The sequence below is a fragment of the Schistocerca nitens genome, unplaced genomic scaffold (genome assembly GCF_023898315.1).
Source record: "Schistocerca nitens isolate TAMUIC-IGC-003100 unplaced genomic scaffold, iqSchNite1.1 HiC_scaffold_375, whole genome shotgun sequence".
Lineage (NCBI taxonomy): Eukaryota > Metazoa > Arthropoda > Insecta > Orthoptera > Acrididae > Schistocerca > Schistocerca nitens.
Window position 1 is genome coordinate 8,913,560 of NW_026045909.1, and position 14,030 is coordinate 8,927,589.

The 14,030-nt window shown below is 38.6% G+C and overlaps 1 protein-coding gene across 1 annotated transcript in view; it reads right to left on the reverse strand.

Annotated features, from left to right (window-relative positions):
* Positions 1 to 14,030, reverse strand: part of LOC126229574 (uncharacterized) — a 668,091-nt gene that overhangs the window by 391,414 nt on the left and 262,647 nt on the right. Inside the window, exon 13 of the mRNA XM_049942341.1 lies at positions 12,313 to 12,420. Coding sequence (XP_049798298.1) covers positions 12,313 to 12,420 — 108 coding nt within the window. The remainder of the gene's footprint in view (positions 1 to 12,312; positions 12,421 to 14,030) is intronic.

Below are 14,030 nucleotides of genomic sequence, written 5' to 3' on the forward strand. Positions count from 1 at the left end.
GACATCACAAGGCTATTAATGATGCAGAAAAAAAAAAAAAGAAAAAAAAACACATTCATTGAGCAGCAGAGACTCAAGAGAGGCTTGTGCTGTTTTATTTAAAAATTCCAACAGTGCCTTCATTGCACATATTATAACATTATTTTCTTGTACAATGACAGCCACACACTCAAAATTTTCCATTTCAAGCACAACTACAACTTTCACTACACAGAAAATTTCAGATTACTCCCACACCATTAAAAACTTTATATCCAGACACAGAAGCACAAGCATCTAAAAATTAGAAATCATCTAAAAGGTAGAAATATATTTAATAGGAAGATTCAGTCACTGAAAGCATTCTTCTCTAATATATTAACAGTCAAGTTCTACTATCCCATTGCAGAATGTATGGAGAACAAAGTTACTGTCTGAGATAAAAAATGGTACATTTATCTGTACACTGTTGTCATTATAAATGAAACTGTAAAATGCTGAAAAACTTTTCATCAAAATTATTTATTACTCAATATAGCAAATTGTAGCTAACACTTGGTTTAAGAATCATGAAAGAAGGTTGTATACATGGAAGAACCCTGGAGATACTAAAAGGTATCAGATAGATTATATAATGGTAAGACAGAGATTTAGGAACCAGGTTTTAAATTGTAAGACATTTCCAGGGGCAGATGTGGACTCTGACCACAATCTATTGGTTATGAACTGTAGATTAAAACTGAAGAAACTGCAAAAAGGTGGGAATTTAAGGAGATGGGACCCGGATAAACTGAAAGAACCAGAGGTTGTACAGAGTTTCAGGGAGAGCATAAGGGAACAATTGACAGGAATGGGGGAAAGAAATACAGTAGAAGAAGAATGGGTAGCTTTGAGGGATGAAGTAGTGAAGGCAGCAGAGGATCAAGTAGGTAAAAAGACGAGGACTAGTAGAAATCCTTGGGTAACACAAGAAATATTGAATTTAATTGATGAAAGGAGAAAATATAAAAATGCAGTAAATGAAGCTGGCAAAAAGGAATACAAACGTCTCAAATATGAGATCGACAGGAAGTGCAAAATGGCTAAGCAGGGATGGCTAGAGGACAAATGTAAGGATGTAGAGGCTTGTCTCACTAGGGGTAAGATAGATACTGCCTACAGGAAAATTAAAGAGACCTTTGGAGAGAAGAGAACCACTTGTATGAATATCAAGAGCTCAGATGGCAACCCAGTTCTAAGCAAGGAAGGGAAGGCAGAAAGGTGGAAGGAGTATATAGAGGGTCTATACAAGGGCGATGTACTTGGGGACAATATTGTGGAAATGGAGGAGGATGTAGATGAAGATGAAATGAGAGATACGATACTGCGTGAAGAGTTTGACAGAGCACTGAAAGACCTGAGTCGAAACAAGGCCCCCGGAGTAGACAGCATTCCATTGGAACTACTGACGGCCTTGGGAGAGCCAGTCCTGACAAAACTCTACCATCTGGTGAGCAAGATGTATGAAACAGGCGAAATACCCTCAGACTTCAAGAAGAAGATAATAATTCCAATCCCAAAGAAAGCAGGTGTTGACAGATGTGAAAATTACCGAACAATCAGTTTAATAAGCCACAGTTTCAAAATACTAACACGAATTCTTTACAGATGAATCGAAAAACTAGTAGAAGCCGACCTCGGGGAAAGTCAGTTTGGATTCCGTAGAAATACTGGAACACGTGAGGCAATACTGACCTTACGACTTATCTTAGAAGAAAGATTAAGGAAAGGCAAACCTATGTTTCTAGCATTTGTAGACTTAGAGAAAGCTTTTGACAATGTTGACTGGAATACTCTCTTTCAAATTCTAAAGGTGGCAGGGGTAAAATACAGGGAGCGAAAGGCTATTTACAATTTGTACAGAAACCAGAAGGCAGTTATAAGAGTTGAGGGACATGAAAGGGAAGCAGTGGTTGGGAAGGGAGTGAGACAGGGTTGTAGCCTCTCCCTGATGTTATTCAATCTGTATATTGAGCAAGCAGTAAAGGAAACAAAAGAAAAATTCGGAGTAGATATTAAAATCCATGGAGAAGAAATAAAAACTTTGAGGTTCGCCGATGACATTGTAATTCTGTCAGAGACAGCAAAGGAGTTGGAAGAGCAGTTGAATGGAATGGATGGTGTCTTGAAAGGAGGATAAAAGATGAACATCAACAAAAGCAAAACGAGGATAATGGAATGTAGTCGAATTAAATCGGGTGCTGCTGAGGGAATTAGATTAGGAAATGAGACACTTCAAGTAGTAAAGGAGTTTTGCTATTTGGGGAGCAAAATAACTGATGATGGTCGAAGTAGAGAGGATATAAAATGTAGACTGGCAATGGCAAGAAAAGCGTTTCGGAAGAAGAGAAATTTGTTAGCATCGAGTATAGATTTAAGTGTCAGGAAGTCATTTCTGAAAGTATTTGTATGGAGTGTAGCCATGTATGGAAGTGAAACATGGACGATAAATAGTTTGGACAAGAAGAGAATAGAAGCTTTCGAAATGTGGTGCTACAGAAGAATGCTGAAGATTAGATGGGTAGATCACATAACTAATGAGTAAGTATTGAACAGGATTGGGGAGAAGAGAAGTTTGTGGAACAACTTGACCAGAAGATCGGATCGGTTGGTAGGACATGTTCTGAGGCATCAAGGGATCACCAATTTAGTATTGGAGGGCAGCGTGGAGGGTAAAAATCGTAGAGGGAGACCAAGAGATGAATACACTAAGCGGATTCAGAAGGATGTAGGTTGCAGTAGGTACTGGGAGATGAAGAAGCTTGCACAGGTTAGAGTATCATGGAGAGCTGCATCAAACCAGTCTCAGGACTGAAGACCACAACAACAAACATAGCAAATCAAATAATCTAAGAATTGTATTTTAAGTATTGAATATTTCTAGGAAAATACTACAAAATACAGTATCTTAAATGACAAGTTTTTAGGAAAGTATATCACATGTATTTGGATCCATTTATAAGACACTATGCGACCTTTTCTAGAGTAGTGCTCCATTGTTTCAAGCCCTTATGATATAGGCATGACAGAAGACAATCAACAAACCAGGAGACTTTCTGTACTAGGCAACAATCCAACATTTCAAATGCTTCCATCATATATTGCTACAAGTGAACTGAAGGCATCAACCCAAACTATTGTTTATGAAGGAGAAAATGATACAGTAATATGAGAAAAGCAGTCCTGTGTGCGTGAAGTACATCAAATGAAAATACGTCCCAAAAATTCAGCTGCCTGTAGTATGAACATTAAAAACAATAATGTATCTTGCATTTCCAATAATCTCACACTGAATCAGACAAGCCAAAAATCTGTAGATAAATTTAAATAGAAGTCGGTAATGTTCAGTAAAAGGGAAGACAAACAACAACTAGGCAAGGGAACAAAACTGAATTTCTCAAAGTAGGCAAACTGCTGTTGGGTTATTCCGTGTCAAGTCATGGAAGGCACCTCTTCTATGATCTAAGATTTGGATGAAATTTGGCTTATTTGTTCTCCCTATGGAGATAAGCAACCATACCAAGTTTTAGAATTTTATCTCTGTCTGTTTCAATTTTATGGCACTTCAAAGATTGAAAGTATTGTTGTTTTTACCATTGTGATTGCACAAAATCACACTTGCTAACATTCTGAACACAAAAAAAGATTTTTAGTCACCATCTGAACAATGTGAAATCTGGAGTTTCTATACTCTATAAAATATCAATTGTAGGATAAAATATCTTACAACTTCGCATATAACCATCAAGATGGGAAAAAAATTCATCCTTACGCTTTTTATTTTATGAAAATTGAAGTTAGAGAGGGGAAAAAGAAAGGAAAGGAACCATTGATATCAGCTGCATCAGGACTTTACGCGGAATCAGTAACAGTGAGTGAAAACATGTGCCAGGCCAGGATTCGAACCCGGGATTTCCAGCTTACTAGGCAGTTGCATTAACCACTGCATCATCTGGACACAGTGTTTATTGCAAATGTGTGGACTATCTTGACATGCTCCCCAGCTGATTCACATTCCTACCTAGCATCACTTATCCTTGTGAATTTGCATTCACACTGAAGGTTGCCATCAGTGTGAATCAATTATATGAATTCGGGGTGCCTGTTCTTTCTGACATGTCCAAAACAACAACCACAATGTATTCATATAACTGATTTGCCTTGATGGGTAATGAATTCACAGCTTTGAGTGCCAATGCACAATTACATTTGGTCTCCTGTGGGAATCTAAAAATAGCGAGCATGGAGGACATGGATTGGGACTGCAGATAGGTGATACTATGAGGGGCGTTTGAAAAGTCCATGCAAAGTCTGAGAGATGGCACCACTGGCGTCTATCAAGGTCATGTTTAGTTAGTAGCATCTTTGGAAAGAAAGCACACCAAGATTCAGCCATATTGGTCTATTTCTTTGTGTTTGGCATTCGTGTGAGTCAAGGAAGTCAAGTGATTGTCAAAAAATGGACAAAAAAGAATTTCGTGTGGTGATTAAACATTACTTTATGAAAGGCAAAACGCCTCAGGAGACTAAAGAGAAGCTTGATAAACATTATAGTGACTCTGCACCTTCCATTAGAACAGTTTATAAGTGGTTTCAAAATTTTCAGAGTGGCCACATGGGCACAAGTGATGCTGGACGTTCTGGATGCCCTATGGAGATTATGATTCCAGAAATCATCGATAAAATCCATGATATGGTGATGGATGATAGAAGAGTTAAGGTGTGTGAGATTGCTAGTGCTGTGGGCATCTCGAATAAATGGGTACATAATATTTTGCATAAACATTAGGACATGAGAAAGCTATCCGCAAGTTGGGTTCCGCGATTGCTCACCATTGACCAAAAACGGGATCATGTGAAATGTTGCAAGTATGGTTTGCAGCTATTCAGGAAAAATCCACAGGACATTAAGCATCGTTTCATCACTGTGGATGAAACATGGATACATTACTATACTCCTGAGACCAAACAACAATCTAAACAATAGGTTACCAAGGGAGAATCTGCACCAAAAAGGTGAAGACCATTCCTTCGGCTGGAAATGTTATGGCGACTGTCTTTTGGAATTCGAAAGGCATAATTCTCATTAACTATCAGGAAAAGTGTAAAACTATTACAGGTGAATATTATTCATCATTATTGGACCGTTTGAAAACTGAGCTGCAAGAAAAACACCGGCAATTGGACTGCAAAAAAGTCCTTTTCCATCACGACAATGCACCAGCACACAACTAATCAGTTGTGGTCACAAAATTAATGGAAATAGGATTCCAACTCGTTTCACATGCCCCCTATTCTCCAGACTTGGCTCCCTCGAACTACTAGTTGTTACACAATTTGAAGAAATGGCTGGTGGGACAAAGATTTTATTCAAACGAGGAGGTGATTGCAGCAACTAATAGCTATTTTGCAGATTTGGACAATTCCTATAATTCAGAAGGTATAGCCAAATTAGAACAGCGTTGGATGAAGTGTATAAGTCGAAAAGGAGACTATGTTGAAAAATAAAAAAAGATTATCCCAAACACGTAAGTAGTATTTATTTTTGCACGGACTTTTCAATCGCCCCTCGTACATGGGAATGTTGGATGGTCGAGGGGTATACCGAGATACTCTGCACAATTGTCACAAACACTGTGTATGGGTGGCATAGAGCCTAACACCTAGTAAGCTGTAGATCCCAGGTTCGAATCCTGGTCCAGCACACATTTTCACTCGTCATCACTGAACCCGCATAATGTTTCACTTCAGCAGAAACTCAATAGTTCCTTCCCTTACCTTTCCTTTCTTCCCCCTCCACCTTCAATTGACATAAATGTATCACATTTGTATATTCTGCATGGTGTCTATTCTTCAGACATCTCCAAAAGAACAGGCACCACGCGTATTATCTTTTTATGAAAAATAAATAAATAAAAAGGATCACCATCACATTGATTTCACATAAAGGGAGAGCAAAAATCTTATTTTTTTGCAAAATAATTCTCAAAGTGTGGATAATCATTGGGAAAAATGAAATTACCAAGATTTTTGTTAATTTGTTAACTTAAATTTTTTAAAATACTATTACCAGAGCCTGTTCCTTCTATGAGTTTAATCACTCAAAATTACTGTTAGATCAATGGGAATTCATTCAGGACCATTGAAATTTCTATGGTTTCTTTTAATATCTCAAGAAAAAATTAAAAACTATTATTTGTTACAAAAACAAAAAAAACAAAGAAATAATTCCATTTGGATTATTTTGGAGAAAAAAGATGGGTGGGGGGGTTCATTCTTTTCCCTTTATGTGATATTCATTGTAATGTTGAAACACATTTTTGGACAATAAATTACACAAATATAAGTATTGTAACAGCACTACTATTTTTTGGGTGGTACTACAGAAACTAGGATTTCAGCCACAGTAGTGGAATGCAGCTAGCAAGCGCTACTGCACTGGCTGCAGCATTGGGGAGGTTTAGACAATATGAGGTGTACTAGGACAAGCACCACAATAATGGAAAGTAGAGATACAATGGAGCTCTTCCAGGGAGAGGCAAGCAGTTTCCACACTCCTAGGCCACAGATTTGTTGCATCAAGTGCAACTGGAAACAGTGCCTCGGCACAACAAGTGACCCATTAATAATAACAATGAATAAACTCCGCCATTGCCGGTCCCAAGCCCGGATCCTCATCTTACAAGTGATGAGGGAGGAGGAGGGGGAGGAGTAACAACCTCGTAAAAAAACCTGGGTCCATCTGGCTCCGGATGGTAGCACCCTGTGAGGGCCCCTGCCTAGGGTTACGGGTGAAAACCGGTCAACGGTCTCATAGGCGGATGAGGAATTTTTAACTCCCAACGGCTGAGAGAGTGGAGGAACCAAAAATCTATAACTGCAAGTGTCTGTACCCAGATTTGGCGGCTTGTGGGCAGCGTCTGTTCCTCATGTTAGAGGCGGCTGTTTCAAGAAACCTTCTAACGCTAACAACGTTAGTCGTATTCCTGGTAGGTTATGCAAGTAATCTCCCCAACTTTGAAGAATTTCAACAGTTACAATCTTAACGCATGATGGAAATGTCTTTCAATAACGAAACTACCCCAGGTGGCCAATCCACCGTCGGCAACGACGCAAGCAGACCCAAGGATTCTGGGGAGTCTGCAACACCATGCAAATCCAACAAGATTAAACCCAGAAAAATCTTCAACATAGCAACTCTCAACATAAACTCCCTTCTCAAAGTGGGAAAACTTAAGCACCTTACAGACCAGTTACACACGGAAGACATACAAATTGTGGCGCTACAAGAAACTCGCTTCACTGATGAAAACACATTTGAATAAAAAAAAATTCAGAATATTTAAAGGAAAACCTGGAAAAATTGTAATGAAGAAATGCCCTCAGCTTGGCACAGCTTTTGCTGTAAACACAAAAATTCTGAACTCTGTCGAACATTTTTGGTCAACATCATCGAGAACATCTTTCCTCACTTTTCGATGTGCAAATAAAAAATACACATTAATCAATGTTCACACTCCCACAAATGACAAAAATAATGCTAAAAATAGGGAAGAAACAGATGAATTCTGGGAAAACCTTAAGGATCATATATCAGAAATCCCAGAAAACAATGCAAAAATACTTCTAGGAGATTTTAACTCTCAGATTGGAAAAGAAAAGAAATTCCGCGATATTGTCGGCAACTTTCCCGCACACAAACGAACCAACAAAAATGGAGAAAGGTTAATTATGCTCTGTAAGCAGTTTAAACTCAAGCTAATGTCAACACATTTTAAACATCTTCCCAGAAAACAAAAAACCTGGGTATCTCCGATAAAGAGTATCGGAGAATTTCAAATAGATCACGTTGCCATCTCCTCCAAATGTGAAAAAGAAATATTGAAGACACGTGTCCGAAAATCTCTAAACCTCGATTCTGATCACTATCTCACGAAAATAAAAACTAAACTGATCCCACAAAACAAACAGAAAAGCAGAAACGGTGAATACAAAAACAGAAATAAAATAAATTTTGATCTTACAACCCTGAGAAATTACAGCCTTAAGTCCAACTCTAACCTCAAGGATTTTCAGAAAAAAACTAAAGACATTCTCCCCTTCACAAAACCTCCAAGAATTTCAGAACAACTTGATTGAGGCAACAGAAACAACCTTTCCAAAAAAGAGCAAACAGAGACACCCGTGGTGGGACAGCAACTGTAATGAAGTTCTGCATGAAAAACTTAAAGCCTGGAAAAAGTGGAACTCACATAAAACTGAAAACAACTTTGATGAATTTAAGCAAGCCAGAAAGAATGCCTCGAAAACTATTCGCAACACCAAGAGACAATATGAAAAACAACAACTGGACTTAATCGAAGAGAATTTCAAGAAATGCAACACGGCAGCTTGGTACAAAACATTCAACCAGAAACTCCGAGGATACCAGTCCCCTTGCCTAAACCTTATGAGAAATAATAAGACTCTCGCCACCAACAATACTGAAAACTGTGAAATCCTGGCTGAATATTTAGAGACACTCCTAAACTGCCAAACACCCATCCAGACTCTCAGTTTTACGCAACCAGAAACATTACCAACACATTCAACACCTCCAACATGAGAGGAAATCACAAACATAATCAAAAATCTCAAAAACAGGAAAGCATGTGGAGAAGACACAATTACAGCAGAAATGCTCAAGCTTGGGGGAGAAACATCAGTAGAAGCACTACACAAAGAACTTGAACAATTATGGGAAACCAAGAAAACCCCAAGTCACTGGAAAACTGCCCTAATTCACCCTTTGTTTAAAAAAGGTGACAAAAGGGATGTTAACAACTATCGTGGAATATCGCTTCTCCCAGTCCCATACAAAATTCTATCAAAAGCCCTGCTCAATCGTGTATCACCAATTATAGAGGGAAAACTTGGAGAATATCAAGCTGGCTTCAGACCAGGAAGATCCTGCGCCGAACAAATTTTTAACCTCAAAACAACAATGAACTATTTATCTACAAGGAGCAAGAAATATTTCATAACATTCATTGATTTCAAAAAAGCTTATGACTCAATCGATAGGGACACACTCATCAAAACACTTCGAGAATATGAAATAGATGAAACAACAATCACCATAATCAAAGAAACATTAACAAATACAACATCAAAAGTAAAATTCCAAGGAGAAATTTCACAGCATTTCGAGGTCAAAACCAGCGTCAGACAAGGAGATGCGCTGTCCCCGGTACTCTTCAACTGTGTTCTGGATAAAGTCATAGCAGAATGGAGAAAACTCACGCAAAAACATGGAGTTAAGAAAGTCCAAATTGGAGGGAAGTGCTACAAAGCCATTGAAACCAACTGTTTTGCCTTCGCTGACGATCTCGCATGTTTAGCTTACACACAAAAAGACACAATAAAACAAATAGAATTACTTATGGAAACTGCTGAAAAAGCAGGCTTGCAAATTTCATTTGAAAAGACAGAAATCATTACAAATATCAAAAATCCACCAAAGAAAATAACTACGAAATACGGGAAAATACAGGTATCTAAACATTTTAAATATCTTGGTGAAATAATTCAGCCTGTGGCAAAAGGTCATCCAGCCTGCAGGGCTAGAATACAAAAACTAGAGACAGCAACTCACTACTGCAGACAAATGTATTCAAAAAAATGTATATCCAAAAACATTAAACTCAGACACTACCAGACTGTCATTAGACCGCAGATACTATATGCATCAGAAACACTGGCAAATTTTACATACGCAGAACAGATAGAAAATCGTGAAAGAAGAATTGTGAGGACAATTCTTGAACACAGGAAAATAACAGATGATCAAGGCAAGCCTGTATACAGACTAAAAATCAACAAAGAAGTGTATACGAAGTGCAGCAAAATTACAGACGAAATTAGAAAAAGAAGATGCTCCTTTTATGCTCACATCATGAGGATGAACCCGAATAGGCTTACAAAACAAATATTTTCTTACATCGCAAATCTAAAAAATAAAAATTTATGGTTTATCAACACAGAAAGAGATCTAAAAGAAATGGACATAGATCAGGAAACAATATTTAACAGAAACCTTTTTAGAAAAAAACTGAATTCATTCACGGGTTTCGGTGTGAAAATTAAGAAGACTTGTGGAACTAAATGGTCTGAAGAGAGAAAAGCCACCTTCAGTGCAAGAAAGAAAGAAGTGTGGACTGAGAGAAAGAAGACTTCCCAGACGCGCAAGAAATAACTGTTTTCACGGTCTTTAACGGACAAATTTGTATAATAATAATAATAATAATGAATAATCAGGAATGTGACAGCCACACCAGTCAACCAAGCAACATGGAACAGTGTGTATCTGCTACATGTTCAGGCATCCACTGGTACTGCCCAGTTCTCCTACTTGGACATGGTACTTCTGCACTGATGGGTTGTCCATTGTAGCAGCTGCCAACTCCTGCCCTGGAGGGAAGCAGAATGAGACACAGGCAGCATGGCTGCTCACATTTCCATGCTGGTGGAGACACCTATACATCAAGCGTCATCATACACTGTGGCAAGTTTCACTAACAGAGGCTGACATGCCCAGCAAGTGATTTAGCAGTCTTGCTAGCTCCATCCATGAATGGCCATGCTGACATCTACATCCACGTGATTACTATGCAGTTCACAATTAAGAGCCACAGAGAGTTCATCAAACCATCTTCAGGCTATCATTCTTGACAAACAGCATGCAGGAATAATGAACTTTAAATCTTTCCATATAAGCTGTTTTTTCTCTTATTTTATTATGATGGTCATTTCTCCCTATGTATGAGATCCCATGGGAGATCTTGCTGCAATGAAAAAAACCTTTGTTTTAATGATGGTCGCTACAATTCACATATTGTATCTGTAGAACTCTCTCCCCTATTTCACAATAATACAAAATGAGCTGCCCTTCTTTGAATTTTTTCAGTGTCTGATACAGAACCCACACTGCACAGCACCACTCCAGAAGAAGACAGAAACACATAATGTAGGCAGTCTCTTTAGTAGGCTTGTTGCATTTTCTATGTGTTCTGCCAATAAATCACAGTCTTTGGTTCATTTCTCCCACAACATTATCTATGTCATCATTCCAATTTAAGTCATTTTTAATTGGAATCCCAAAGTATTTAGATGAATTCACAAACTCTATATTTGTGTGCTTTAACATGTAACCAAAATTTAGTGGATTCATTATAGTATTCATGTGTATGGCTACAAATTTGTCTTTATTCAGCATCAAGTGTCACCTTCTGCACCATACAGATATCTTGTCTAAATAATTTTGCAGTTTGTTTTGATCATCCGATGACTCTACAAGGTGGCAAATGACAGCATCATTTGTAAAAAATCTAAGAAGGCTGCTCAGATTGTCTCCTAAATTGTTTATGCATATCACAAACAGCAGAGGGCCTATAACACTTCCTTGGGGAACACCAGATATTGCTTCTGTTTTACTCAATGACTTTCTGTCACTTATTATGAACAATGGCCTTTCTGACTGCAGTCATATAGTGTGGATAACCACATACAATATAACACTGTTGTGGAACATTCTGCACAACTAAGCACCGGTGAGCTTAACAGCTGCTTCAGAACACATACCATTTCGACCCCCAACCCATTTCCAGTGTTAAAGCTCCTCTGAAATGGCCATGTGGGAACTGTATCTAACACATTTTCTATTCTTGAGGTTCTTTTGGTTATCCATTGATAATCTCGACCCTTAACCCTTTCCTTTCTTGTCATTTTCAGTCCTCATTTCTTCCTAACTTTGTGTTCCTCTCCTTGGCTTCCCTTCTCTCTCTGCCTCCTCTTCAAACATACTCAACTCCCTCAGCTTTATGTCAGTTGGCAGAAGTCTACATTTTATCACTGCCATCAAGAACTATCTGTGTTATCCTCTGATACCTACCAGTACTTTCATACCCATTCCTTGCCTCCTGCCCCCCCCCCCCCCCCCCCCCACCATCACAATCTTGTGGAGATTAGTGTCTAGGTATCTGTGTGTATGTGAACATCTATCTAGAGTCATGTAGGATATGGGTGCTGAAAAGTACACTGTCACTAGAAGAGCAGCAAAATTTTGAAAGCGGAAGTATTTTTATGATCCTTTAAATTTGTCCACGTGTCCCCCATCAGTTATTTATTTATGGTAAAGAATTTAAGAAGTAGTGGAAAAATATTCATGACGACATACACATTATAACAGACATCATATTGTTGCAAACCAAACTAACAGTCAACAAAATATTTAAAAATTTTAATAATAACAGTCACCTTTGCTTGTCCACTATCGCCTGTCAAAAAGTCCATGAATCCTTTCATCATCCACGATGAAGGAGTCTCACCAGGATGAACACGTGCAGTTACTACAATTGCTTTCTTCTTCTGGAAAGAACACATTCAGACACTTTAGCTATTACCAGTTTATAAAGAGATAAAAGTAAACACAGAGGAAGTAAGAGTCATTTAAGCTTTATGCCAGCATTTATGAATGAGTACAGACATCCAAATTGGCAAGTTCTAGAGTGTAATCTACTATCCCAATGTCCATGCTCATTTCATACTATTTAAGTTACACAATCAAGTCATAAGATTAAGAGAAGAAATTACAGACAAACACATCACAAATGTGTGCTCTATTTAGTCTAATAATGATTTGAGCAAAACGCTTGATAATCAGACCTTTGGATCTATAGATATCTGTATTTTAATTGAATGCTACCATCAGAATTCACTGTAATGCGTGACAGGAGCATCCGACCATCACGGAACTCAGTGCTGCCTAGAGCCCGGTGAAATGTGACTCGCACATGGTGGAGCTGGAGCAAAGTGTACAGAAAGTTCTGGAGTCTTGAAGAAAGGATACTATGAGAAAAAGCTACAGCTCAGATGCAGTTTGTGGTGTCTGACACTCCTTAGCAACAGGTGATTGGACTCATCTCAAGCACTAAAGGATAAGAGGAGCAAAAGAATTTCCTAAGGAAAACTGTATTTATAAGGAGTGAGCATGATTTTAAAGTTATTTCAAAGTGTTACTAGAGAGTTCACACTGGACGAATCAGAGTACCATGTAATAACACCAAAAGTGTACATGTTATGAAAAGTGACAGCAGAGGACATTCTGATTTGAACAGCGATGAGAAGGTACAGGTTAGGAAGTTGTGGGAGAGTTTCAAATACACCAGTTTGGGTAAGAAGCTATGGATTTCACAAAGGAGGATGCCGTGGTTATAGTGGGTGGTCCAGGAAATAGCATTGGCAGAGACTGAATATTCCATAGAGAGTGACCTGGTGAAGATAGCAACGAAGCATACGAGTGTGGGATTTTTGTCTGTGTTGAGACGCCATGATCGGCCTCATTTGAACTCTTCCATAGGGAGGGTGAACTTGGAGTTGGAGTGGCTGCTTAGGACGGATATAGGGTCCCATATTGGTTTGATTCCTGTGAATGCTATTGATAGGTGGGACTACACTAGGCATGGCCTTCACCTCAATTGGAAAGGGAAGGGAAAACTGTCTGGGTTGATTGCAGAAAACTTAAGGGGGGGGGGGGGGGCACTGGCACAAGTGGTAAAATACCAGTGGTCACAGGTGTCAGAGGGATGCCTTTTTTTAGGATAAGGAAGGGGGAAAGAAAACGAGTTTTAAGAGAGATTGGCAGACACACTCAGTTTGAGAAAACAGATGAACAGGAGTCAGATTTTATCATACAGCCTCCATTTAAACAGTGTTTAACAGAAAGTAATCAGATACTGCCAGTTCATCTTCGCCAAAGCAGTTACAATCCCATTAGTATGCAGTATCAGTTATCTTTATTACATCAGAACATTCCGGGACTTAGAAATGAAGTTGATGAACTACTCATTTGTATCGATGAAATGAATTCATCTAACCAAATTGACATAATCTGCCTCTCTGAACATCAAGTGACCACTGATATAGATATGTTAGACATTTCAGGATTTAAGCTAGCTTCCTACTTCTGCAGAGTA